General features: G+C 41.5%; 1 protein-coding gene across 1 annotated transcript; it reads left to right on the plus strand.

The window, feature by feature from the left end:
• The first annotated feature begins 5,712 nt into the window (after positions 1-5,712).
• Positions 5,713-26,169, plus strand: htr3b (5-hydroxytryptamine (serotonin) receptor 3B). Its single transcript, XM_060847013.1, has 10 exons — positions 5,713-5,724; positions 6,185-6,236; positions 7,581-7,738; positions 8,846-8,890; positions 11,480-11,589; positions 13,412-13,581; positions 17,071-17,228; positions 18,377-18,587; positions 20,924-21,133; positions 25,886-26,169. The coding sequence occupies exons 1-10, from the start codon at positions 5,713-5,715 to the stop codon at positions 26,167-26,169; spliced, it is 1,410 nt and encodes a 469-aa protein (XP_060702996.1).
• Positions 26,170-26,862: the final 693 nt, after the last annotated feature.

Here is a 26,862-nt window from a genome sequence, read left to right on the forward strand (position 1 = left end):
ATTTATGTTTTTTTACCAGATCATCCAATTAACTAATTAAACAAATAACAAATCACATAATGGGGAAAACAAGAGAGGAGGCTAAATAAAAATAGAGTAAGTGGGGTGGGGGAATAATTCACCCTGTGGTACCTACTGCCCCTGAAACCCCATCAAGGATCTGTTTCCCCTTTGTTTTCCCAAATCAGTCTGTTCAGAAATGTTGTTACACACATCCAAAGCAGATGGGAATTGAATATATGCCTCCTGCCTCTGAGAGAGCAACACCACCACAGCATCACAAGAGCCGCTGTAATCTCTATTTATTTTTCTATTCAGAAGTGGCCTTACAAACAACTGCAACCCATCACCGAACCACCCATGGTATTTTTTCCATCCATTAACCACCACCGGCAAAGTTTTCCAATTGATTAATTTACTCACAAAGGCTGCCAGGGACAATGCAGACCATCAAAGGTGAGGAAGAGATAGGGAAAGAGGGGACAATTATTCCTGTTCACGTATGCGGAGTCATTTAATCAATTAACATCAACCATCTACCCTTGACCATTTGTTATAATGACACAGTTCACCAGAAAACTGAATTCTCTGCTCCAAATCCAGAGTAGTGGCAGATAAAAAGTGCAAGAGCATGAGTCATGTGAGGAGCAAATAATGTCAGATACAGCCAGTTGTAAGAATGCATTAAATGTGTTTACATTTGCGTGCTGTAGGTATTATAAACCCCAGGAGATTCATTCCCATTAAACCATTATCTTGCTAACATCTCTCAGTCACAATAAAATGAAATTGCAATCTGTAGTCAGAAAACTGGGATCCAAGTTACAATATTTTCAAGAAATCTCTCCTAGCTTTGGCTTCTTGCATCAAGGTACTGTCACAAATCATATTATCACAGAAAGTAAGAGACATATAATATTAACATTAAAACTTGGGATTAATTAACCAGGCTGCTATTTAAACCTCATGAAAGTTAGTCTGCCAGGATTGCTAAGTAATTTTCATCTGGTTTCAGTCTAGATAAAGCAATACCGATTTGGACCGAACTCTGACAGTGTGGAAATGGTCTCGCATCTTTTCCTCCTCTATCTGCTTTCAGGTAAGTTCTGATCAAAATTACTTTTTGTCTATCTCTGAAGCTTATGCATTAAGTTGTGTACATGAAATAGATGCATTTAAAAATATTTTTTATAAAAATCTGCAACCAATTTACTTCCTTTAGTTGAACAGTCACACCACTGAAGAATACAAAATACTTCTGTTATAATAATTAAGTGTTGTTTTTAATCTATAAGGTTATTGGTATTATTTTGAGAAAAATGTACAAATGAAAAGATTTTGGCCCAAATATATTTGACCCTATTAGCCCAAAATTCTTACATAAACCTCCTGATTATTAATGCTTTGAAATTAATAGATGATTGCAATATTTGCATTGAAGACTTTGGTAAAACTTTCTGTCTGTGATATTATTTCCAATTCTACATTAGAGAAATTTGAATTAAAACAGATGATGGCAAAGTCTTTAGACTTTCAGGTCTTCTTTGTGTTCTTGAGACTATGCAAAATTCAGACAACAACCACATTTTAAAGGCAACTTTTATGTTACAATCTAAATTGGTTCAATACCTGCAAATATTACAGGTATTTGAAAACATGAAGGTACTTCTGTCATTCTGTTCAATGAGCTGAAATCTTCATTTCAAATTGTTCAAAATGTTGTTTGTATGATCATTATATTTTCAGTCATCACTTCCTTCTACAATCTCGAGGCATGTGAAACCCACACTTGGCCACTTCACCAATTTTTGAATTCTTTTATCATCTTTCATATTCTTTTGAGACTTGGCCCTTCCCCAAGTTTCTCAGAAACAAGAATGATGAACTGTTTTAATAATTAGATTACTTACAGTGTGGAAACAGGCCCTTCGGGCCAACAAGTCCACACCGACCCGCCGAAGCGCAACCCACCCATACCCCTACATTTACCCCTTACCTAACACTACGGGCAATTTAGCATGGCCAATTCACCTGACCCGCACATCTTTGGACTGTGGGAGGAAACCGGAGCACCCGGAGGAAACCCACGCAGACACGGGGAGAACGTGCAAACTCCACACAGTCAGTCGCCTGAGGCGGGAATTGAACCCAGGTCCCTGGCGCTGTGAGGCAGCAGTGCTAACCACTGTGCCACCGTGCTGCCCGAATGTGTTGATATTGTTTGGTTAACTTGTAATCTCCACATATTTGCAATGCTGTTGGATTTAAATATAATCGAGCTTAATTATAATAAAAACAAAGAGTGTTGAAGGAACTCAGCAGGTCTACAAATCTTCTAATTGGACTTGTAATGTTACTTCTGTTTGTCTCTTCACAGAAGCTGCCAGACCTACTGAGTTTTTCCAAAATGGATTTTGTTAGCACAGAGCTTCAGTCTGGGGTTTTTCATGTTTTTCATTTTGTTTATGCCCAAAGAGAATTTAAGGTCATAAATTCTTTCTTGCCTGATAGACGCTATAGAAAATTTAAAACAGACAGAACATCACACAGACCATCCTTCCCCAGTTTAATAAAAAGAAATTCAAAGGTTAACAGTACAAGGCAGGGCGACACTTGCATTTAAGAAGATCTTGGCCTTAATATTCTTTCTCCATTGGAAAATGTTATACAGTCCTGCAACCTCATGATCGAAGCATTAATTACCAAGTAGAAAATCTCTACAGTGATCATTTACACAGTAAGTGGCCTTTTTAACAAACAGCCCTTCAGAGACATAATTACTTTGGAAATCAGGCCCTTAATACACAGCCATTAAGAAGCCATTGTGGTACGGGAATAAGGGCTGAGAATTGATTTTTGAAAGAGATAGGCCTTAAATGAGAATCTAAAACAAGGATAATGTCATAACCATCAACTGATATCATTAATATCATCGTAAATGAGGCCAGCACGATCACCTGAAGACTTGAAAGCAAAAATCAGTCTAGCAATTAAAAAAAGATCAGTCTCACCGCTCCCCACCATCTTCCATCGGTGGGCGGGTGTAAGAAAGGCTCTCTTGGTTAATTTATTACAGTTTGAGATAGGAAAAGCTATAAACCAGCACAGGTACCAGTTCATGATTTGAACAAAGAGAATTTTGTCTGAAACAGCTATTAAAGTAACTCCCCTCTACTCTTCACTGCAAAATTTGTTTGTATATTCCATTGTGTTTTTGAAAGGTGCTGGAGAATGAGCTTGCAAACTAAAACTCTGGAGTTGTGAGCTTTGAAGCAGCAATGGGTGTCAGGGAAGTTTGAAAGAGTTTTAACTCCTGCACTAGCAAGGCCCCTGCTCTAGCTTGAGGCTCACAATCATTTTCAAGCCTCAAAGTAAGTTGACGGTGTGAAAATGTTTGGGAAGCAGTGTATTCTGACATCTGCTTCATTCTCGTTTTCAGGCGGTGCATCCCAGATCATAGCAACATGGGGTTTTTTAATTGGTTAAAAAAAACTCTCCATAAGGTCATGACGTGAATGAGCATGAGCAGACCATTCAGCCCATCAAATCTACTCTGCCATTTAATAAGATCATGGCTGATCTGATAATCCTCAACTCCACTTTCCTGCCTGTTCCCCATAACCCTTGATTCCCCTCTGTCCGCCTCTTGAATGTACTTCACAACCCAACCTCGACTGTCCTCTGTGGTAAAGAATTCTACAGATTCACTGCCCTCTCAGCGAAGTCGTTCTTCTGCACCTTTGTTGTAAATGTGCGACCCATTACTCTGAGGTTATGCCCTCTGGTCCTAGAATGTCCCGTATGCAAATAACTTTTCTGTATCTACCCTGTCAATTTCCCTCAGAATCCTATTTGTTTCACTCAGGTTGCCTTCCAAACCCCAACCATTTCAATTTCAAAGGACAAAAAAATTTCCTTCAGCTATTAGTTCCATGGTAACTAATACTGATGGGCTTTAAAAGCATTTAAATCCCACCATATTTGCTGATAAAACTAAAGATCATTTTTTTTAACAGCCTTATCTATTTTCCCTGACAACTTCATAGTTCACTTTGTTCCTTCACTCTCTTTAAGACCAACTGTTTAGTTTGTATTGTCTCTCCTTACTTTTCCTTTGGAAATTGCATGACCATACTTCCCTGTATTAAGTTCTGCCTGTCATGTGTCTGTTCATTTCTTCAGTTTGATTATCTCCACCTTAAGGTTACAACAGTCCTCCCCCTTATATATCTAAGGTTTGTGTCACCTGAAAACTTCACAATTATGCACTTTATAGCCAAGGCAAACTGATAAATATGTAACAAACAGTATACCTAGAACCAGTCCTGAGGAAAACCATTGAATACCCTCCTCCAATCTGAAAAAACACTCATTCCTCAATGATTTTCTGCCTCTTGTCCATCCCCCAGTTATTTTATTAATTCATGGGACATGGCAATGCTGGCTTGGCCACCATTAGTTGCTGATCCATGCCTAGATGCTCTTGAGAAGGTGCCTTCTTGAGTTTATGCAGTCCATGTGCCATAAGTAGACCCACAATGCCATTAAAGACAGAATTCCAGGATTTTGAACCAGCAACAATGAAGAAATGGTGATATATTTCCAAGTCAGGCTAATGAGTGGCTTGGAAGGGAACAAGTGATTGTTTTCCTACCACTTGCCACCCTTGTCCTTTGAAATTGAAACGTTGGGGTTTAGAAGATGCTGTTGAAGGAGCCTTGGTGAATTTCTGCAGTGTATCTTGTAGTTTGTACACACTGCTGATTCTGAGCAATGGTAGTGGAACGAATGGATGTTTAGAATCATAGAATCCCTACAGTGTTGAATCAGGCCTTTCAGCCCATCAAGTCCAAACTGACCCTCCAAAGAGCATCCCTTGTAGGCCCATGTTCCATTCCCTTGTATTTCCCATGGTTAATGTATCTAACCAGCATATCCCTTGACATAATGGGGCAATTTAGCATGACTAATCCACCTGATCTGCACATCTTTGGACCGTGGGAGGAAATCTGAGCGCCCAGGGGAAACTCACACAGGCACAGGGAGAATGTGCAAACCCACACAGACAGTTGCCCAAGGGTGGAATCAAACCAGGATCCCTGACGCTGTGAGGCAGCAGTGCTAACCACTGAGCCACCATGCTTTGGTATGCAATCGAGTTGGCTCCTTGGATGGTATCAAGCTTCTTAAGTGTAATTGGAGTTTCACAGATCCAGGCAAGGTGTGTGCATGTGTGTGTGTGTGGTATTCCATCACACTTTTGACTTGTTACTTGTAGATGGTGGACAGGCTCTGGGGAGTCAGGAGATGCATTGCACAACTCCTAGCCTCTGACCTTCACTTGTAAGATTATATTAATCCAGTATAGTTTCTGGTCACAGCTTTTATTCCAATGGTCTTTAATTGGATCATAAAGATTTATTGGTATTTGGAACAGAAAGAAATTCCTTTCCATCCCTATGACTATTGCTCCATTCATAAGTATCAATTAATGGTTAGGAAAGGGAGTACTCTATTGATCATTATTTGTTGGTTATTGGGACAGGAGCAACTTATGTAGTGCTTATGTATGTAGTGCTTATGTCACTCTGTTGGGGCAGTATTTGTGACTGAAACAGAAGGTATTTTAAAGGTATATCAGATCATGCAGGAGGGGCATTACTGTGTAGGTGTTTAGTAAAATGTTCACCTTTAAAGGTAACTGCACTCAAGATGCATTCTGAGGTAAACTATATATAAGGAAGGTGTGGTACCACATTTTGTCAGTAGTCAGCTCTATTCACATTAAGCTGTTGGTAATGCTGCAGAAGAAATTCTGAGTCCATATCCTAATTGTAAAAGTTAATCAAATTCCACAAATTATTTGTGCCATAATTCAATGTTTTCTCATGTCATTTGAGATCATAGATCTGTTACAATCATTACAGGGAGACTCTAAACCTAAATAGCCAATTTTACCAGCTTAGTCACAGTGAAGATGTTATCAACAAGATTTCACTTAACTTTTAGTTTAGTATGAATTTGAATTCATGGTTATATATGATGATGATTAACAGAAAAATGATTCAAAAGTAGATTTCATTTTAAGTAGTTGGTCCAACAAAGAGAGAACTTTTACAATTGCAAGCACTCCCCTTCATGCATGGCATCACATTCTATAATGTGATGTTTTTCGTTCTTACAGGGTAGGTCGGGAATCCTGTCCAACTGTAACCGTTTATTCCTGCAGAACTTGGGTATTTCACAGGGCAATGCCTTGATTAGAGTCAACCTGCATGGTTTAAATTTAAACAAAATTGGCAGCTAATTGCCATTCATTACCTAACTGGTCAATTCACCATGACAATGACTCTGTCAGTCATGGTCCACTTGCCACCCACTCAGCATTCTCTTCCACACAGTATAAAATGCTCTTGCCCACTCGGGTGTTTCCTTTCTTCCTGGTGGTGGAAATTTGAATAAAGATTCGTGCACCTTGTGTCTTTCACTGTGTCTCACACCTGCACACACACATGGGTGCTGGGGGAAGAAAAAGCACTACCACAATTAGGCGGTAGTGTGGAGGTAAGAAAAAAAGAAAAGGAAAAAAAATTGCTCTTGCTGTTTACATCTGTATCCTTGCAAATACTCGAATAAGTGTAAGACAAAAACCTTCGATAAAATGGGTCTTTTTTTTCAGCAATACTCAATAGCTTTAAGCTTCATGTTTCACAGGTCTGGATATCATCAGAAGGGCACAGTCTATCCTTCAGGTCACAATTGTCATGATGGTATAGCTTTCCAACATTCCTTTTCAAGTCATGAACCAATAACACTCTGGTTCATGGTTTAGCCATTTCTAGGAAAACAGACAACTCTTTACCTCTGACCTAATCACACAGTTTTCCAGGTTTAAGACTATTTTAACTAGCTGGTCCATAGCCTCCAAGTAAAGCCACATGCTTTCTGGGAGTGATTTGTGTCTGATCCACACAAAGACTCTCTGTGTTGCACCTTCTGTCTCTGTCTGCTTTCTCATCGTGTTAATAGCTGTAGCTCCACCCTTCAACTCTCCTCCTGCTGTCTCTGAAAAGTTTGTCTGCTGCACTCCTTTGTCCCTGCTCAACATTGCCTCCTTTTATATCGGCATTGCTTCCAGGCCAATGATCACCAAATCACATGGCACAATATTTCTTAATATCCAAGAAAATCACAATTGATCAGTGGACAATTGATACGTTGTCTTAAAAGGCAGGCACTTCAGAACAGCTACAAATGTTCCTTATTGTACTGCTTCGAAATCAGGGTCATCACAAATTGTGAAATAAATAGTGTATAAATTCAGCATATCATGCTGCTGTCATCTCTTTGAAAGAGTTAAATAATTAGTCCCCCTACCTCCTTTCTTCCCAAAAGGCAAAAATATTTTTAGCTTTTCAAATGTTAACTTATTCTCCTTTGAACCTTAGTATTGAACCAGCTGCCTCTACACTTTTCACTTTGTGTATTCAGGATCCTAATAACTCTCTGCATAAAATATATTTTCCTCATTTGTCCTGTCATTCTTTTGCCAATCACTTTATCATGTTGCATATTTTCAGGAGGGTTTGCTTACACTGCATCCCTTCAAAACTCAACACTACTACAGCTGATGGAGAAACTGCTGACAAACTATAACAAGGGAGTCCGACCAGTCAAAAACTGGACACAACCTACAACCATATACATTGACTTCATCCTTCATGCTGTGCTGGAAGTGGTAAGTGTTCACCTTTAAAAATAACTATACTCAAGATGTGAGTTTTGTTAAGATTTGTAGCTCAGGTTGAGGTGAGCTGGAAGGTTCATTTCCAGATGTTTCGTCACCATACTTGGTAACATCTTCAGGTGAGATGCATTCTTATATAAACTATATGTGAGGTAAGGTGTAGTTATTTTGCTGACAAAGAACATCTCCATTTTCTTGAAGTCCTCACATCAAAGCCTTGAGATGTCCCAAAATGTTTTACAGCCAATAAAATAGTGTAGGAGTGTATTTAATGGGTGTAACAAAGGACACAAGGCAGCTAATTTGATCTTCACGAGCAGCCAAGTGACAATTACCAGATGATTTGTTTTTGTAATGTTGACCGAGGTGTCTGTCCTGGCCTGGACACCAGGAAGAACACCTTCTTTGAAATAGTCTCATGGGAATATTTTGAAGGGGCAGATAGGGCTCTCAGGTTAATGGCTGTGTGCACACGTCTCTGGAAATAGGCTTGAATCCAGAATCTTATGGCACAAAGGCAAGGCCCATTGAACCTTGGCTGGCATTAAGGAGGAGAAAGTGAGGACTGCAGATGCTGGAGATCAGAGCTGAAAATGTGTTGCTGGAAAAGCGCAGCAGATCAGGCAGCATCCAAGGAACAGGAGAATTGACATAAGAAGGGCTTATGCCCAAAACGTCGATTCTCCTGTTCTTTGGATGCTGTCTGACCTGCTGCGCTTTTCCAGCAACACATTGTCAGCTCTGGCATTAAAGAGTCCATGATGAAGACACTACTATAATCCAATCAATGACAGGTTAGATTAGATTACATTACTTACAGTGTGGAAACAGGCCCTTCAGCCCAACAAGTCCACACCGACCCTCCAAAGAGCAACCCACCCAGACCCATTCCCCTACACCTAACACTACGGGCAATTTAGCATGGCCAATTACCTAACCTGCACATTTTTTTTGGACTGTTATTGGATTTTGACTGGTAAGGTTAAAAACAAATTGATTGATTTTCTCACAGAATCTCATTAAACATATGCAGAAATATTGATCTGAATAAATTTCTCTGCTCTTAATAAAAACCTGTTTATTTGCTATTTCAAATAGGATGGCCAGAACCAAAAGCTGAGGACAAATATCTGGTACCAGCAGGTATGTACAGCATCAGGCATTCAATATGATTCTATAGACCTCTATCAGACCCATAAAATACATAATGTAATAAGCTAAATGTTTTTGCAGTGCTCCTCATGCTTGAAGCTTCATATTCCTGGAGTAGCAGAGGGCTGAGAATGACAGATGCCAGCATTAATGATAGGATTACTTTCTCTCAGTAAAGCTCCCGATATTTCCGATTTCATCTTTAAGAAACAAAAGGCCCTGTAAAGAAATGGATGTGAGCTGACAAGCAAATTCATAGGGATGACTGTTCAAAGGAGAAGGCTTCTCAGCGGACAGATGCTAATTATAAAACTGAGTACCCACTCCTCTCTCCTTGTGCACTGGAATCCATTGCTAATGAACAGTGGGTGTTAGTAGCACTGTTCAGCTATCCTATGTTGCAATTATGTGTTTCTGCCTCATTTTCATTTAGGTTACATCTTTAATAAACAGTCATAAATTGGATCGTCAATATCAGGAACAAAATGTGTGCATTGCACACAAATAAGCCTCAAATCTACAGTCTGGTCAATAATATTGGGCCCTCAAAACCATAGTATTGTGGACACTCGACATCTTCATTATTTCTCATTTATATCTCTTTTTCCTAACCACTTCTCCTCCTCTCTGTCAAATTTAACATTACCACATGATAGTGGGATAGATTTGAGTTGTACAAAGTCTTTCAGAGTCTCGGGATGTCTCAAAATATCTTACGGTCCAAATTGAAGTGCAGTTATTAATATTAAGTAGGAAATATGGATGCTGATTTGCATAGAGATAGCTCTGACAAATAAGAATGTGATAATGACCAGATAATCGGTTTTTGTGACATTGGTAGAATGATAAACATTAGTCAGGGGAAAGGAAACAGCTCAACTTCTTTGAAAAAATGTGCTGGATCTGAGAGGGCAGACAAGACCTCAAGTTAACATCCCATCCATAAGACAATGTCTCCAACGTGAAAGTTAAAGCACATGGAATTGAGGGAAACTTGGCGAGATTGATCAGAAACTGGCTTAATAATAGGACAAAAGGTGAGTGGTAGAAGGCTGTTTGAGTGATTGGAAGCTAATGTTCAGTAGTGTACCACAAGGATAAGCCCTGGGACTCTTATTGATTTTTTTTACAAATATGATATCAATAAAAATGTGGGGTGGATGTTAAGCAGATTTGCAGATGACACCAAGATTGGTAGAATGGTTAATAGTGAAGAAGATGGCTGTAGGTTAGTAGCAGATGATATTTAAACCTGTTAAGTGTGAAGTGATGCACTGTGGAAGAAGAAACATGATAAGGGAGTATTTAACAAATGGCAGGACACTGGGTAACTCAGAGGAACAGAGGAGTCTTGAGGTAATTATTCAAAGATTCCTGAAGTTGGCAGAGCACATGAATAGAATAGTTAAGAAAGCATATGGGACACATACTTTTAACGGTTGTGGCATAGAATATAAGAGCAAAGAAGTAACTTTGGAGTTGTACAGAGCATTGGTTTGGCCACAGCTGCAGTTCTGGTCACCTCATGACAGCAAGGATGTGAAAGCATCAGAAGGGGTAGAGAGGAGGTTCACCAGAATATTGCCTGAATTGGAGAAATTGAGCAAGAAGGCGAGACTAGATAGGTTTGTATTGTTTTCCTTAGAGCAAAGAGGACTGAAGGGGGGGGCATGATTGAGGTGTATAATATTATGAGGGGTATGGTCAGGATGAGAAGTGAGTAGCTGCTCCCTTTGGTGGAGGGGTCAATCACAAGAGAGCATAGTTTAAGATAAGGGACTTGGGAGATTTGAGAAAAAGCCTTTCAGGTGGGCATCTGGAATGCATTGCCTGGGAAGGTAATGGTGGTCGAAAACCTTACAAACTTTAAAAAAAAAATTTGGATGAGCACTTCAGATATCATAGCATTCAAGAATATGGGACAAGTACAGGAAATTGGGATTAACACACTTCTTGTGGTAGACGTCAATGCAGACTCAATGGGCCGAAGGGCCTTTTCTGTACTGCCTGAATCTATGAATGGTGCAGTGTTCCATCAGTACTGAACCTTAGTGACAATCTACATGTGCTGAGGTCTCTGAGCCACGGTGCATACAGAATTTTCAGTGTATGGTGATCAAGATCATGAAGGAGGAGAAAGTGAGGTCTGCAGATGCTGGAGATCAGAGCTGAAAATGTGTTGCTGGAAAAGCGCAGCAGGTCAGGCAGCATCCAAGGAACAGAAAATTCGACGTTTCGGGCATAAGCACTGCTTCAGGAAGAATTCCAAAGGAGAAGGGCTTATGCCCGAAACGTCGAATTTTCTGTTCCTTGGATGCTGCCTGACCTGCTGCGCTTTTCCAGCAACACATTTTCAGATCAAGATCATGAACTCAAGGTCAATTGTCACCCTATGCCCTGAAAGATGAAATAATAGAGAACATGAGCCAGGAATTGCATTGGAAACCTTTGAAATCTAGACTAACATATTGTGCCATTGATATCTCCATCACAATGCCCTGCAGTTTCTGCTCTTCATTAGTTTATTGGAAAGAAGGATTTCATAGCTTCCCCTCATGGATTCCTTTATTTTTGCAACAGATATGGATGGATGAGTTCCTCAAATGGAATCCTATAAGGTTTGATGGCATCAATGAAATCTCGCTGCCCATTGAATCTATTTGGATCCCTGATGTATTAATCCAGGAATTGTGAGTAACAGTTTATAATGCATAACAGATAAGAAGTTCATTCCTAATTATTTATTATTGAATAGCGCTTTTGTTTCTTTCAAACAAGTTAATCAAAAAGGAAGATGTGTAATTACATAGCACCTTTCACGACATCCCAACGCACTTGGTGGTCAGCTTTAATGCACGGTCAGTGTTGTAAAGTAGGAACCTCAGGCAGGATATGACATCAGCAGCTCCATGAAGAGAGGCGGACTCTTTCCACAAAGTACGGCCTGTGGCAGGAGCATGCATGAGGGTTTAGAGGAGATGGGAGGAAAAGGTTTTTCAACCAGAGCATAGTGGGAATCTGGAACTCACTGGCTGTAAGGGTGGTGGAGGCAGAAACCCTCCCCACATTTAACATGTATTTAGACGTACTGTTAAAGTACCAAGGCCTATAAGGTTGTGGGTCAAGTCATGAAAAATGGGATTAGAATTAGTTAGGGACTGTTATTGACCAGCACAAATTCAATGTGCTTAAAGGGCTTTTAATTTTGGTGCTGTAGACTTTCAGGACTCCATGAATGTTTTTACCACAGGGAGGCTGCTGCACCTGTACAATTCTGAGTTGCCAGGAAACGGAAGGGTTTACAAGCTCATGGTCAGGTAAAAACAATGACTGCAGATGCTGGATCAGTGGTGCTGGAAGAGCACAGCAGTTCAGGCAGCATCCAACGAGCAGCAAAATCGACGTTTCGGGCAAAAGCCCTTCATTAGGAATAAAGCTGATGAAGGGCTTTTGCCAGAAACGTCGATTTCGCTGCTCGTTGGATGCTGCCTGAACTGCTGTGCTCTTCCAGCACCAGTGATCCAAGCTCATGGTCAACCTGTTTTGCCATGTTATGAAACACCTTCCACAGCGATCACATCCTGGAGTGGGGTTGGAACCCACAGTGTATCTGTCTACGAGGCAGAGAACTACCATGGTGCCACAAGACTTCCCTCAGCATCTGAATGACAAGTAGCAAGTTCCCATATATTGTACCGTGATAATGACCAGACAAACTATCCTTCTGATGCCGGTTGCATGGTAACTATTGACCAGGACACCAGGGAGAACGCATGTGACTATTTCAAGAAGCACTATTGGATCTTTCCCCTCTACTTAAGGGAGCACCATTCCCTCAGTAAAACATTGAAATCAACTTCAATATTTTACTCAGGTTCTGGGAAGGGGACTTGAACTCTCAACCTCTGACTCATCATTAAGACCTCCAACCACTGAGCCAAAAATATAGTTTCCCTAATTGTCAATCATCAATACACTAGGATCCTTGATTACTGTCTCTACGTTTATTTTGCCTGCCACTTACATTTTGAGTGACAGATTATAAACTTCATTAGGGCAAAGTTTGATCCATCACAATTCAAGGGGATGACCTTGTAATGTTATTGCTAGATTATTAATCCAGAGACCCAGATAATGTTGCAGAATCTTGCCGTGGCAAATGGTGAAATTCAAATTCAATTAAGATCTGCAATGAAGAATCTAAGGCTGACCATAAAACCCATTTGGTTCACTAACATCGTTTATGGAAAGTAACCATCATCCTCATCCAGTCTGGTCTACACATAACTCCAGGCCATAGCAATGAGGTGGCCTGGCCAGTGTCAACCACATCCCCGCAATGATTTTTTAAAAAAATTCATTCTCAACAGTTGTTCTTATGGCCTCTTGATTTGCTTCACCTTCATGCGTTCTTTCTCTATTTGTAACTGTTTCTCATACCCTGATTTTCTGTAGGCATTCGTTAGTAAGCCGGATATGCATTGACCCAATCCTTTTCTTTTCCTCACACAGTATTGATGTAGGAAGATCACCTTACATGCCCTATGTGTATGTGAATTCCTCAGGGCATATTAAGAACTACAAACCAATACAAGTTGTCTCCGCCTGCAGACTGGAGATTTATGCCTTCCCATTTGACAAACAGAACTGCACCTTCACATTCTGTAGCTGGCTGCATACAGGTGAGCCGAGAGGAAAAAATAATCAACAGCAACTTGCATTTATATTGTGTCTTGAACATAGCTAACCATGACAGGAGCATTATCAGACAAGATTTAATGCTGAGCTGACCAGAAACTCAATCAAAGATAATTTTTAAGGAGCAACTTAAAAGTGGGGACTGAGATGGAGAGGTTTTGGAAGGGAATTCCAGAGTCTCAGCATTCTTTTTTCATATAATCTCTCACAGCTGTGCTTCAAGCCTCGTTCCCTCACACTCTCAAGGAAATACATGTTGTTAATCAGTACCTTTCCCAACCTTCCATTTCTGAAGGACTTGTTATTTTACCGAGCAACAACAGCGTGTACCTTTTGGTCAAAAGTAAATAAGAAATTAAGACTGTGTGAAATTGGAAGTTGATAATGCAGAGTTGTTTGAAGCCCTTAATCAATTGTCATTGGGCAGAGGCAAATAGTAGATCCTCAAACCGGCCTATAGTTGGCTCAGCAATGTCACATTGTTGTAATAATTACTATCGAAGTCCAATCAGGACCTTAAATTGAGTTTGGAATTGCTACATCTTTTTAGAAAGTAATGTGGGGTTTAGGTTGAGTTGACAGGGAGAAACTGCTTTCACTAGCAGGTGGATCAATAACCAGATTTAAAATACATAGAACATAGTACAGCACAGGAGCAGGCCATTTGGCCCACCATTCCTGTGCTGACCATGATGCTGTTCTGACCTAATCCCATTTACCTGTGCATGGTCCATCTCCCTCTATTCTCTGCCTATTCATGTTTCTGTCAAAATATGCCTCAAACATGTAGACATTTATATGCTTCTACCACCTCCTCGGGCAACACGTTCCAGGCACCTATCACCCTCCGCATTTTAAAAAAACTGCCTCGCACATCTCCATTAACATTTCTCCCTCTCACCTTAAACCTATGCCCCCTAATAACTGACAATTCCAACCTGGGAAAGAAACTCTGACTATCCACCCTATCCATTCCTCTCATAATTTCATATACTTCTCTCAGCACTTATGGGGAATACAGACTTTTTTAAAAAAATGCCACAGCTTATTCCTGTCAGACCTTTATGTTTGAGAGAAAGGACAACTTTTCTGTGGCAAATGAATGATGAAAAGCCCATCTAGATTTTAACGAGAGAACATTGCTACTGTATATAGAACGGAGTGATTATTCATAATGTCTAAAGTGGCAGGTAGGGCCCCAAGAGGTCAGCTGACCAGTACAGGACAGGCCTCAGTGAGGATCTGCACATGGGGCTGTGACATCACAGCATTCTGTGCACAGGGAACAGAAGCAGGCCACTCAGCCCTTCCAGTCTGCTCTGCCATTCAATACGATCACCTCACCTCCACTCTCTGGCCTGTTCTCTATAACTATTCAACTCAGTAGTTGAAAATATGTCTCTCTCCTCCTTCAAATTTACTCAGTGTGTCACTATCCATCATACTCTGCGATAGTGAGTTCCACCGATTCACGACCCTTTGAGAGAAGTAACTCGCTCTCATCTCTATTTTAAGTTGCCTGTGGAGAGGCAATGGTTTAGTTGTATGAGCACTGGACTGTTAATCCAAAGATCCCCGGTAATGATCTGTGGACCCAGGTTCAAATCCTGCCATGACAGATGGTGGAATTTGAATTCAATAGAAACAATCTGGCATGAAGAGTCTAACATGACCACGAAAACAATTATCTGGTTCACTAATGTCCTTTAGGGAAGGAAACTGCCATCTTTACCTGGTCTGGCCTACATGTGACTCCAGACTCACAGCCTTGTGGTTGATACTTAACTTGATAGTTAGGGGTTTGTAATAAATGCTACTAAGAGGACAATAGAGTTTTCATAAGATGAATACTGACACATTAATTGACCATTTGAACTAACTTTGAACTAATACATGGCATGACAATTTACGTAAATCAGATATCCTTCTTAAATAAAATACCATTGGATTAGCCTGTCTTCAGTCATATCACCTTATTACAGTTGATTGGACTTTTTTGTAATTAAGAACCCTTTCCCAGGAAACATCATTGGATTAACTTGCTGTAAATCATGTAACCTTATTGTATGTGATTGGTCTTTCTTGTGATTAAGGTTGTACTATTCCTAAAGAAACATATAAACAATGTGTAATTTTCAAATGTAATTGCACAACTTCACCAAGGAACACAGAAGCTTCAATCTCTGTGTTGCTGGATAGATTGGGTCAAGGTACCTTAATTCAATAAACTAATGACCCTTGCTAACTTGAATAGACCGCATTTGTTGATTCTTTTGACCAATCTCAAACCAAGAGGCCCCTCTTGAGGGGTCTTAGATCTTCAAATGCCAGCAACACCCACATCCCATGAATGAATCAATAAATAAAAAAACTATGACTTCTCATTCTCGCTTGCCACATTTGGTAAAACATCCTCTCTACATCTACATTGCTAATTCCCTTCAGCATCTTATGTATCTCAATTAGATCTCCTGTCATTCTTGCAAACCCCAGAGAATGTCGGGCTAAACTGCTCCATCTCTCTTCATAAGACAAATCTCCCATCTCTGGAACCAATCTAGTGGACCTGCTCTGACTTGCTTCCAAAGCAACTACATCCCTCTTCAAATAAGGGAATCAGAACTGCCTGCAATATTCCAGATGCAGTGTCACTAATACTTTGCACAGTTGCAGCAACAGTGCCCTGTTATTTTACTTTTGCGGTAAATGCCGAGAGTTATCAGCAGCAAATACACCGCCAATGAGGAAGTTCAGGCAGGGGCTGGGGTCCCAGCAGGAGTAAGACAAAAACTGGACCAGAAGGAAGGACCACCCATGTACCGGGAATGGGTGCTGGTATTCACTGGGAACCAGCATCCCTTTTTTCCTGGGAGTGATGGGAAGATTAGAGAAAGATTGGGAGGCTGATTGGAAAGTGAGAAAGAGAGAGAGAGGGATGCTATAAGGAAGAGACCAACTTCACATGAAGTAACCATTTTTTTAAAAATTTTGTTGCATAGAGTATTTTGTTTTGCATCCTGCAGCACCATCTTTCGACAGATAGCTGCTTCCTATTGTTTAAGAATGATATCGGATTTATTTCTGCTCCTTTCAGCAACCAGAAGCGGTGATCATAGGGTACTCTGCTGACTCAGAAAGAGACATTAAACCATTTGTTTAAAGGTTTAGTGTCCAGGAATGTCTTCACAGGGGTTTCTTTTCATTGGAAGTCTTAACTCTAGTTATTTTGCTCCCTCAAGAAAACACTTAGATTATGCAACAGTCATTCTCGTCACTGTGCAAACTCAGTTCAGTTATAGATTCACGGAACGTTTACAGTACGAAGGAGGTCATTCGGCCCATTGTGCCTGTAATGGCTCTCTAAAAGAGTAATCCGTCTGGTGCCACTTCCCTGTTTTTTTCCTGTAGCCCTGACAATATTTCCTCATAGGATATTCACTCAGCTGCCACCTCTCTCTCCTTTTGTTTTGCAGTAAATGACATCAATCTCAAGCTTTGGAGAAGCCATGAAGAGATTGAGAATAACACCAGTGCGTTTGTAGATGACGGTGAATGGGAACTCCTGTCTGTTCCATCCAAGTATGAGATGTTGTATAATGAAGGAAGGGAATATGCTCAAATTCAGTTTAATGTAAGTGAATGTGAGAGTTCATGGTCATGCTGCGTGCAGAAAAACTGGGGATACTACTTAGTTATTATTCTGTACTTAATGCATTCACCTTGAACAATTTCAAAATCTCCCATTAATACCGGGATTGCTGGGGAGTTGGGGGGTGGAGAGTGGGGAAGCTATAGAAGTCCTTGGCCATGAGATGGTGTAAGTGAGCCACTACAACAAGAATTTATACCATTCCAACAGGATTTTACTTCATTTTCATCTTTGAGCTGACAGTGGATGGCTGAGGGAGAGACATGGACAATAGTCAACCCATATGCACAGACGCACACACATGCATATGTACTCTCACACACAGGGACATGCACACACGTGTACATACACACACACAGATATGCTCACACACATGCTCACACACCTACCTACTTAGGGACTGCTTTAGCATGGAGAAGATGCGCTCCCAAACCTTCCCCAGGGAACCCTTTCCTTTCTCCCCTTGAAGCCTCCATGGAGTCCTGGCTTGAGTCTTCTTTCAGAACGTCTAAAGGTCTCCAAATATTTTACCAGTTAAATAATTAACCCAGGTGAGGATAAGTGTGGAGTTGATGATGGCTTAATGGTGTTGCCACTGGACTAGTAATCTAGCAAACCTGGGTCATGGGTTCTCATCTCAGCCCGGTAGCACATTAACCTTAAATTCAACTAATTAAATCAGGAATTGACTAGTCTCAGTAATGATGACTATTAAATAATTGTTGTACACACCTATCTGATTCACTCATGCCCCTTTTAGGGAAGGGAAATTTGCCTTCCTTGCCTGGCCTGGCCTACCTGTGACTCTGCAGCTGCAATAATGTGATTGGCTCTTAGCTGCCCTTCAAATGGCTGAGCAAACCGCTGAGTTCAAGGCAATTAGGGATTGGCTATAAAATGCTGGCCTTACCAGCATTCTGTGACAGAATAAAAAACAAATAGCTGTGTATTTTTGAAGAAACTTTGATTCTTTGATCTACTGCATGGGCCCTCATCCATATTGCAATGAAAGGTTGGGATCAGGAGGTCATTTCCACAGGGCTCTGGGACTACCTCTGCAAATCATTCCTCCTCCCTTTCTTAAAGAGGGTGGCAAAAATAACAACTACTCAGCACCCTTTGCATTGCAGGTCATTATAAGACGAAGGCCATTGCTTTACGTGGTCAGCCTGCTGCTGCCCAGCATATTTCTGATGTTGGTAGACGTGACCAGCTACTTCCTGCCTCCGAACAGCAGTGGGCGAATAACATTCAAATCCAGCATCCTGCTTGGATACACGGTGTTCCGGATGAACCTGAGTGATGACCTTCCTGCTACTGCAATGACCACGCCCCTCATTGGTAATATGCTCTTGTCTTTTCCACACATTAATGATTTGGAGGAGCCGGTGTTGGACTGGGGCGGACAAAATTAAAAATCACACAACTACCTGATGAAGAAACAGCGCTCCGAAAGCTAGTGCCTCCAAATAAACCTGGTGTTGTGTGATTTTTAACTTTGTCCACGCCATTCTTTAAAATGAACAGGCAGATAGAAAGGAGCAATCTACATCCACATTCAGATACATTAAGTTAGCAGACTTTAGGACATGGAAGCAAGTCACCTCTTAGCATTTCACCTCTCAGATTCCTCCTCAAATTCAACCCAAATATTCAGATGAAATGAGAATGGAAAACCCTAGTTGGCAGACAGGCCACCATAGTACAGGGGTTCCCCAATATCCGTTTCTTTAATTCATTTGTGGGATGTGAGTATCGCTGGCTAGCCATCTATTATTTCCCACGGTAAAAACAATGACTGCAGATGCTGGAAACCAGATTCTGGATCAGTGGTGCTGGAAGAGCACAGCAGTTCAGGCAACATCCTACGAGCAGCAAAATCGACGTTTCGGGCAAAACCCGAAACGTCGATTTCGCTGCTCGTTGGATGCTGCCTGAACTGCTGTGCTCTTCCAGCACCACTGATCCAGAATCTATTATTTCCTGCCCATAGCTACCCTCCTCAGATACCAAAGCAGCCCAAGTTCAAATGCAACAAGATCTGGATAATATTCAGGCTTGGGCTGAAAGTGGCAAGTAACATTTATGTCACACACACGCAAGAAATTGGCCATCTCCAAAAAAAGACAATCTAACCACTGCCCCTTGATATTCAATGGTGTTACATTGCTGAATCCTCGATTTATCAACATCCTGAGGGTCACCATTGCCCAGAAGCTCATCCTGGAGTCACCATGTAAACACAAGAGCAGATCAGAGACTGGGAATACTGTGGTGAGTAACTCACCTCCTGACTCCCCAAAGCCTGTCCAGCACCTATAAGCACAAGTCAGGAGAGGGAGAGATGAAATACTCCCCACTTGTCTGGATAGAGGCAGCTCCAACAACATTCAAGAAACTTGTCACCATCTAGAACAAAGCAGCTCACTTTATTGGTAATACATTCACAAGCATCCACTCCTTCCACCACTGACGCTCAGTAGCAGTAGTGTATACACCCTACACGATTCACTCACCAAGAATCCTTGCACAGGTCCTTCCAAACGCATGACCACTTCCAGGATGCAGGACAAAGGCAGCAGAGACATGGGAACACCACCACCTGCAGGTATCCCCTCCTGCCACTCAGCATTCTGACTCAGAAATATATCACCGTTCCTTCTCTGTCACTGGGTCAAACCTTGGAATCTCCTCCATCAGGGCATTGTGGATCAATCAGTTAATAGTACTTGGACTGCAGCTCACCACCACATTCTCAAGGACAACTAGGGACGAGCAATAAATGCTAACCCAGCCAATAATGCTCACATCCCATGAGTGAATAAGTAAGGACTCGTACTTCCAAATATGATCCCATACAGGGGAGTAATATTGAAGACCCGACATACAAACATCTCCTGTACTTATAAACAGCTGCTTTACATTGTTCTGCATAATATTCTGTCTTGCGTACAAATCAAATTGCGAGCAGACTCCAGGACAGAACTCGTTCACAATCTGAGGACTGCTCGGGTGTTGGTCAGTCAGTGAAGGGAGGTTGTGTAACTCCATTTTTGATTATTTTTATTTGTAGCTGATGATAGCCCAGGCTCGTAGGCCTCAGGAAAAACAGGTGGAAGAAACTTTGTCGATCCTTCATATGAATGTCTTTACAGCATTGCTTGTGGCCCAAGCAGAGTCAAAAAGCACAAGTCAGTCAGGCAGCACTCGAGAAGTAGGAGAGTCAACATTTCCAGCATAACCTCTTCATCAGGAATGTTGAAGGGCTTATGCTTAAAACATCGACTCTCTTGATCCTCAGATGCTACTTGACTGGCTTAGCTTTTCCAGCACCTCTGATCTCCAGCGTCTGCAGTCCTCACTTTCTCCTTGTGGTCCAAGCATACCTGGAGACACAGTGGTATCTTCCTCTGCTGTAACCACACATACTTACCTGAGCACCACCTTGCTCCCTTTATAATCTCTCCCTAGGTTCCCGAGACTCATCTTCGCCAGACAGCAGTCTCTCCCGAACTCCTTCTGACTGTCAGGAAGGAGAGTCACTGAAACGAATTTAAAGTTAAAACCTACATTTGCATATCTATGAGGTAACAGGGAATAAAAATGCCAAATTATGAGCATGTTTATTCCTATACTTGATTAAACCCAAACATCTGCCTTTGATCTCCCATTCTCAGGTGTGTTCTTTGCTGTCTGTATGGCCCTTCTTGTGATCAGCTTGATTGAATCGATTCTAATTACCAAGCTCCTGAGCATGAATGAGGAAGCTGAACCCATGACTGCTGTCTCCAAGTGTTGTGTCTCGAAGCTGATTTCTTCAAATCGGAGCACCACAGACAGTTTCTGCACTTCACTTAAGACCCAAGAGGGCATCTGTGATGACAGTGGTGAGAACTCTTATACTGTTTCAACTATTTGTCTTTTACTTTGCTCCTAGTTTCCACACAAGTTCCCAACTTATCCACTTTTGTCCCTATTCTTGTCTTCTTCCTGAGCTATGTGGCACACCTATTCTTTACTACTGCCCACAAGTAACTACTATCACTCATTGAGTCATACAGCACAGAGACAAGCCCTTTGGCCCAAACTGGTCCATGCTGACTACAATATTCATCCACTCCAACCCCATTTCCCTGCACTTGACCCATATCCTTCTAAACCTTTTCCCATCCACATATTTATCCAAATACCTTCCAAATGTTGTTAATGTACCCATCTCAACCACTTTCACTGGCAGCTCATTCCATATGCCTACCATCCTCTCTGGACCCTTGGGTGGGTCAACTGGCTATTGTTTTGTTGTAGTCATCACAAATTCAATCCAAGTTCAGATCTAACTAGGGACATGAGCATCACTAGCTATGCCCATCCTAGTTGCCCTTGAGAATGTAATGAGTCTATATGCTATAGGTAGGCCACCAATACTTTTAGGGTTTTGACCCAATGACACTGAAGGAACGACAATATATTTCAAAGGTCAGGATGGTGCATGACTTGGATAGGAACTTGCGGCTGGTGGTGTTCCCATCTATCTACTGCCATCTATCTGTTCCCATCTTTCTAGATTATAATGGTCATTGATTTGGAAGGCGCTGGCTAGGAACCTTGGTGAACTTCTGCAATGCATCTTATAGATAGTACACACTGCTGCCATTGAGTATTATCAGTGGAACTGAATGTTTATGGATGTCATATCAATCAAGTGAGAAGCTTTGTCTTTCTTGAGTGCTGTCAAGTCTTCCAACACACTCCAGATCTGTGCCTTGTAGATGGTAGACAGGTTTGGGGCTTCAGGAGGTGAGTTACTTGCCGCAGAATTCCTAGCTCTGGCCTGCTCTTGGAGCCACTGTGTTTATATGGCTTGTTAAATTCAGTTTCTGGCCAATGGTAAACCCCACAATGTTGATAGTATAGCACTCAGCCATGGCAATGCCATTGAATATCAAGGGATGATGGTTCGATTTTCTTATTGGAGATGATCATTACCCAGCATTTGTACGGCACGAATGTTACTTGCCACTTGTCAGCCCTAACCTGGATATTGTCATTCCTGATGAAGGGCTTATGCTCGAAACGTCGAATTCTCTATTCCTGAGATGCTGCCTGGCCTGCTGTGCTTTAACCAGCAACACATTTGCAGCTGTGATCTCCAGCATCTGCAGACCTCATATTTTACTTACTAACCTGGATATTGTCCACGTCTTGTTGCATTTGGCCATGAACAGCTTCAGTAGCTGAGGAATTGGAAATGGCACTGAACGTTGTGCAGTCATCAGTGAAAATCCCCAATTCCGACTTCATAGAGTCATAGTCATGGTCATTATCATACAGATGTACAGCACCGACACAGACCCTTCGGTCCGACTAGTCCAAAGGAAGATCATTTAGGTCATTTCCCAGAAGTACTCCTGCAGTGATGTCCTGGACCCGAGATGACTGACCTCCAACAACCACAATCCTCCTCCTATGTGCCAAATATGACTCTAACCACCAGAAAGTTTGTCCATGATAGCCATTGATTCTGATTTTGCTAGGGCTCCTTGATCACACACTCAGTTAAATGTGGCCTTGATGTCATGGGACTGTCACTCTCACCTCCCTCTTGAAGTCAGCTCTTTTATTCAATTTTTGAGCCAAGGCTGTAATGAGGTCAGGAGCTTAGTGGTCCTAGCAGAACGCATACTGGCCATCAGTGGGCAGGTTGTTACTGAACATGTGCTGCTTGATAGCGCTATTGGCAACAATTTCCATCACTTGCCTGATAATCGAGAGTAAATAGACGGAGCAATAATTGGCAGGATTGGATTTGTCCTGCTTTTCATGGATACTTACTATCAGGGCTGTTTGGATTGGAATTAGGAGCAGGAATCTTGCCTAATATTTAACTCTCTTTAACCCAGTAGGATAATGGTGGCAGAGCTGAGAAGGAAAATGGGAGTGGGGGAGTTGGTTCGGGTGGGGGAGGGGCTTGGACCACTTGTCAGACTTCCACTATTGCTCATTTTGAGAGCTAAATTTCCAGAGACCAATGTTCTTCAAGAACTTGAAGCAGCTCTGGAAAATCTCTGAAAACATTACCTCCCAGAGGGTGTGAGAATGAAAACAGGTATCAGATTTGTCATGACATGTGTACTCCCAAAAGGTAGTCCCAGTGGCTGTTTACATCCAAAGCCAGGACATTCCAGGGAATTGTATTTGGGGAAGCTGTGCAAGAGATTGAATCATTCCTAAAGCCGGGTGGAGCTGGGTTCTTGGGACTATCTTGCCAAGTCAAAGGACATCTCGTTTCTTTATCTTCGCACTTTCCCTCTTAGAGTTGCAATGAAAGGATTCACAAGCGGATGAATGGACTGAGAGGCTATGAAATGTTCTCTCTTTCCATTCTCATCTTCATACCTACCAGCAGAAAGGTTGGACAGGCACAGCTTTATAGTTAAAGGATGAGCTCTCCTCCAAAATGAGAAGACTACAATGGCAACCCAGAATTCAGAGCCTAATCATTACTGAATAAATAATTGCTCAAGGAGATTTCTTTAGGAGATTTAGTCTCCCTGTCATTCGATTATCCTGGGGCTTGCTTGTAGCAGGGCCCTGGAAAACAATCTCTGCACAATCCTGCAAGATTAGTAATCACTGGTTGAATAAATGTTTGGAACTTTACTTCCACCTAGTTTGAGTGTCAAAAAAGCAGACATTTTCAAAAAGCATTTGCATTTATATAGCCACTTCCACATCCTCATAATTTCCTAGAGGCCTTTAGGACAACAAAGTAATTTTGAAGTAATGTAGGGAAATGCAACTGTGACCCTGCACATGTCAACCTCCCACAAACAAATTGTGACAAATGATCTGCTGAGCTATTTTATCAAATGTTAACTGAAGGATAGATGGTGACCAGGACTCTGGGGAAGTTTTCCTGTACCTCATCAAAGTACATGGGAAAACCTCTTTGAAATGTCTACCTGGAAGGGCAGTCAGGACATCCACTTAATGTTTAGACTAAAGGCTAGCACCTCCGACAGTGTGCAGCAAGCCCTCTAAACTGCAAAACAGTGTAACCAAGATTTTGTGCTAAGTACAGGCAGTCTGCAGACTGGAAATGGGTTCCATTCCAAAGTCCAATCACAGGTCGATTTGTGTGCTCTTGGAGAATGCAGAATGATGTAAAGTAGCTATTTGTAAGTACAGGAAATGCTTACATGTTGAGTCTTTAAAATCTGTGTGACAGCATGTTCATTAGAACAGGCATTCTTTAAATCAGGCTCTCTGTAGTGGAAATGGAACTTGAACTCATAACCTTCTAGCTCACAGAAGAAATGCTACCAAGAGAACCATACTTGACATTCAGCACTGGTACTGATCTGGTTGAAGCACTGGTAAATGGAATTTATATTGCTGAGGAAGCATTGGCCCAACAGCCTGAAGCCTATCTCTCACTTGTCTACTTCACTAGCTCATGAGATTTCAGATGTGCGGCATGGTGGCATTGGGCGGCACGGTGGCACAGTGGTTAGCACTGCTGCCTCACAGCGCCTGAGACCCGGGTTCAATTCCCGACTCAGGCGACTGACTGTGTGGAGTTTGCACGTTCTCCCCGTGTCTGCGTGGGTTTCCTTCGTGTGCTCCGGTTTCCTCCCACAGTCCAAAGATGTGTGGGTCAGGTGAATTGGCCAAGCTAAATTGCCCGTAGTGTTAGGTAAGGGGTAAATGTAGGGGTATGGGTGGGTTGCGCTTCGGCGGGTCGGTGTGGACTTGTTGGGCTGAAGGGCCTGTTTCCACACTGTAAGTAATCTAATCTAATCATAAAAGCAATGCCTTCAAATAGGCACATGCCGATAGTTAAATGGTGAAAAGATTTATTAGAATAAACTAAGAGAAAAGATTTCTTGTGATGGATTGGGGGTCCCAAACAAAGAGGCAAAAGATTAAAATTAAAGCAAAGTGGTAAGGTCAGGAAGCCCTTCTTCAGATAAAGAGGAGGTGAAAATCTCTCCTCCAGGAAGCTGTTATGGCCAGAGATTAATTGAAAACTTCAAAATGAAGATTGATAACATTTGTAAAAATTGAAAGAACTGCAGATGTTGAAAACCAGAAACAAAAGCAGAAATTGCTGGAAAAGCTCAGCAGGTCTTGGAGCATATGTGGAGAGAAATAAGAGATAACATTTTAGGTCGAGTGACCCTTTCTTAGAACTCTGAAGAAGGGTCACTCATCCCAAATGTTAACTCTGATTTCTCTGGATGTCATTTGTGTTTAGAAAATGGATGGAAGGCTATGAAATCAATGCAGGTAAAGTGATGGAGATAGGCACAACAGACATGACCTCAATGTCAAGCAGAAGCTATTCAAAGTCAGAAGTCACATGGCACTGGGTTATAGTCCTAAAGATTCATTTGAAGTCACAGCACACAGGTGCTTCCTTTCACTTCACTTGACAAAGGGGCAGTGCTCTGAAAGCTTGTGATTTCAAATAAACCTGTTGGTCTATAACCTGGTGTAATGTAACTTTGGAATTTGTCCACCCCAGTCCAACACTAACACCTCCACATGCATGATATTCAAGGGGGCGAGTTGTGCCCTTCTGTTTCTACAGAATCTAAAATGTGCTCAACTGTTCTTGTCTTTCCTCTTTAACCAAGCTTCTGACAGTGATACCGAAACTCCTGGACAACATCAAGCTAAAATTCTCAACCAAGAGGCCCAAGCTTTGCAGATCAAAGAGCTCCCTGTGAAAGAGATACTAAAGGAGATTTCTTCAATCAAATTCTACTTGTATCAGCTAGAAGATCCAATCAATCCTAAGAATGATTGGCTGGCATTTTGTTACAGATTTGATACATTTCTTTTCCGTGTGTATTTGGTGATACTTGGAGTTTACACCGTTACAATGAGTACCCTCTGGCTGATATGGAGTAACCCTTAGACCTGAAGTATTAAAGCTCAGTGACTGCAGGCTGAACCACCAAAACAGTCTTTCTTTGCCCCTTTCCAATGTTTCTTGTTCTGTTTGCTAAAATTTGGACGACCTGGGATTTTGGGAGGAAGCTAACTTGAAAGAGGAAGGGTCTGCTGCTGAGTGAAGAATATGTTCAGTCCAAATAGTCCATTTGTGATTAGACCCCAAGATGATTTGAGAAGTTGGTTAGGCATTTGCACGTTTCTCTTTTCATCTCATTGGAGATCAGCCAGTATAACAATGGCACCAAATAAGTCAATTTCTCCAGCACTTTTAATATCGTGAAACATCCCAAAGCATTTCACTGAAAGACAAGTGACTAAAATCCTGGTCAGAGGCACTACTTTTAACAAGCATTTTAATGGACATAAGGCATATGAGGAAAATCATGGAGGTAATTCCAAAATTTAAAGTCAATTCAGCTAAAAGTCCTTACATTTATCTTGAAACCAATTTGCTTTGCTTTGATTTTCTTTTCAGTCTCAGATTCTATTTTTTATATTTTTCTCTCTTTTTTCTTTTCTTTTTTTTAATTAACCCCTGCACTACTGCCTAACTGTGGTAGTGCTTATTTTTTTCCCCAGCACCCATGGTGTGTGCAGGTGTGAGACACAGTGAGCAGTCTCAAATTCTAGCTGTCACCTGTATCCATGTGAGTGG

This window comes from Hemiscyllium ocellatum, chromosome 29 (genome assembly GCF_020745735.1).
Source record: "Hemiscyllium ocellatum isolate sHemOce1 chromosome 29, sHemOce1.pat.X.cur, whole genome shotgun sequence".
Classification (NCBI taxonomy): domain Eukaryota; kingdom Metazoa; phylum Chordata; class Chondrichthyes; order Orectolobiformes; family Hemiscylliidae; genus Hemiscyllium; species Hemiscyllium ocellatum.

Bases quoted from the DNA above. Each gene is read 5' to 3' on its own strand.
- htr3b (XM_060847013.1), top strand. The intron at 7,739-8,845 runs GTAAGTGTTCAC...TATTTCAAATAG, and splicing joins TTCATGCTGTGCTGGAAGTG to GATGGCCAGAACCAAAAGCT. The intron at 21,134-25,885 runs GTGAGAACTCTT...TCTTTAACCAAG, and splicing joins GGGCATCTGTGATGACAGTG to CTTCTGACAGTGATACCGAA.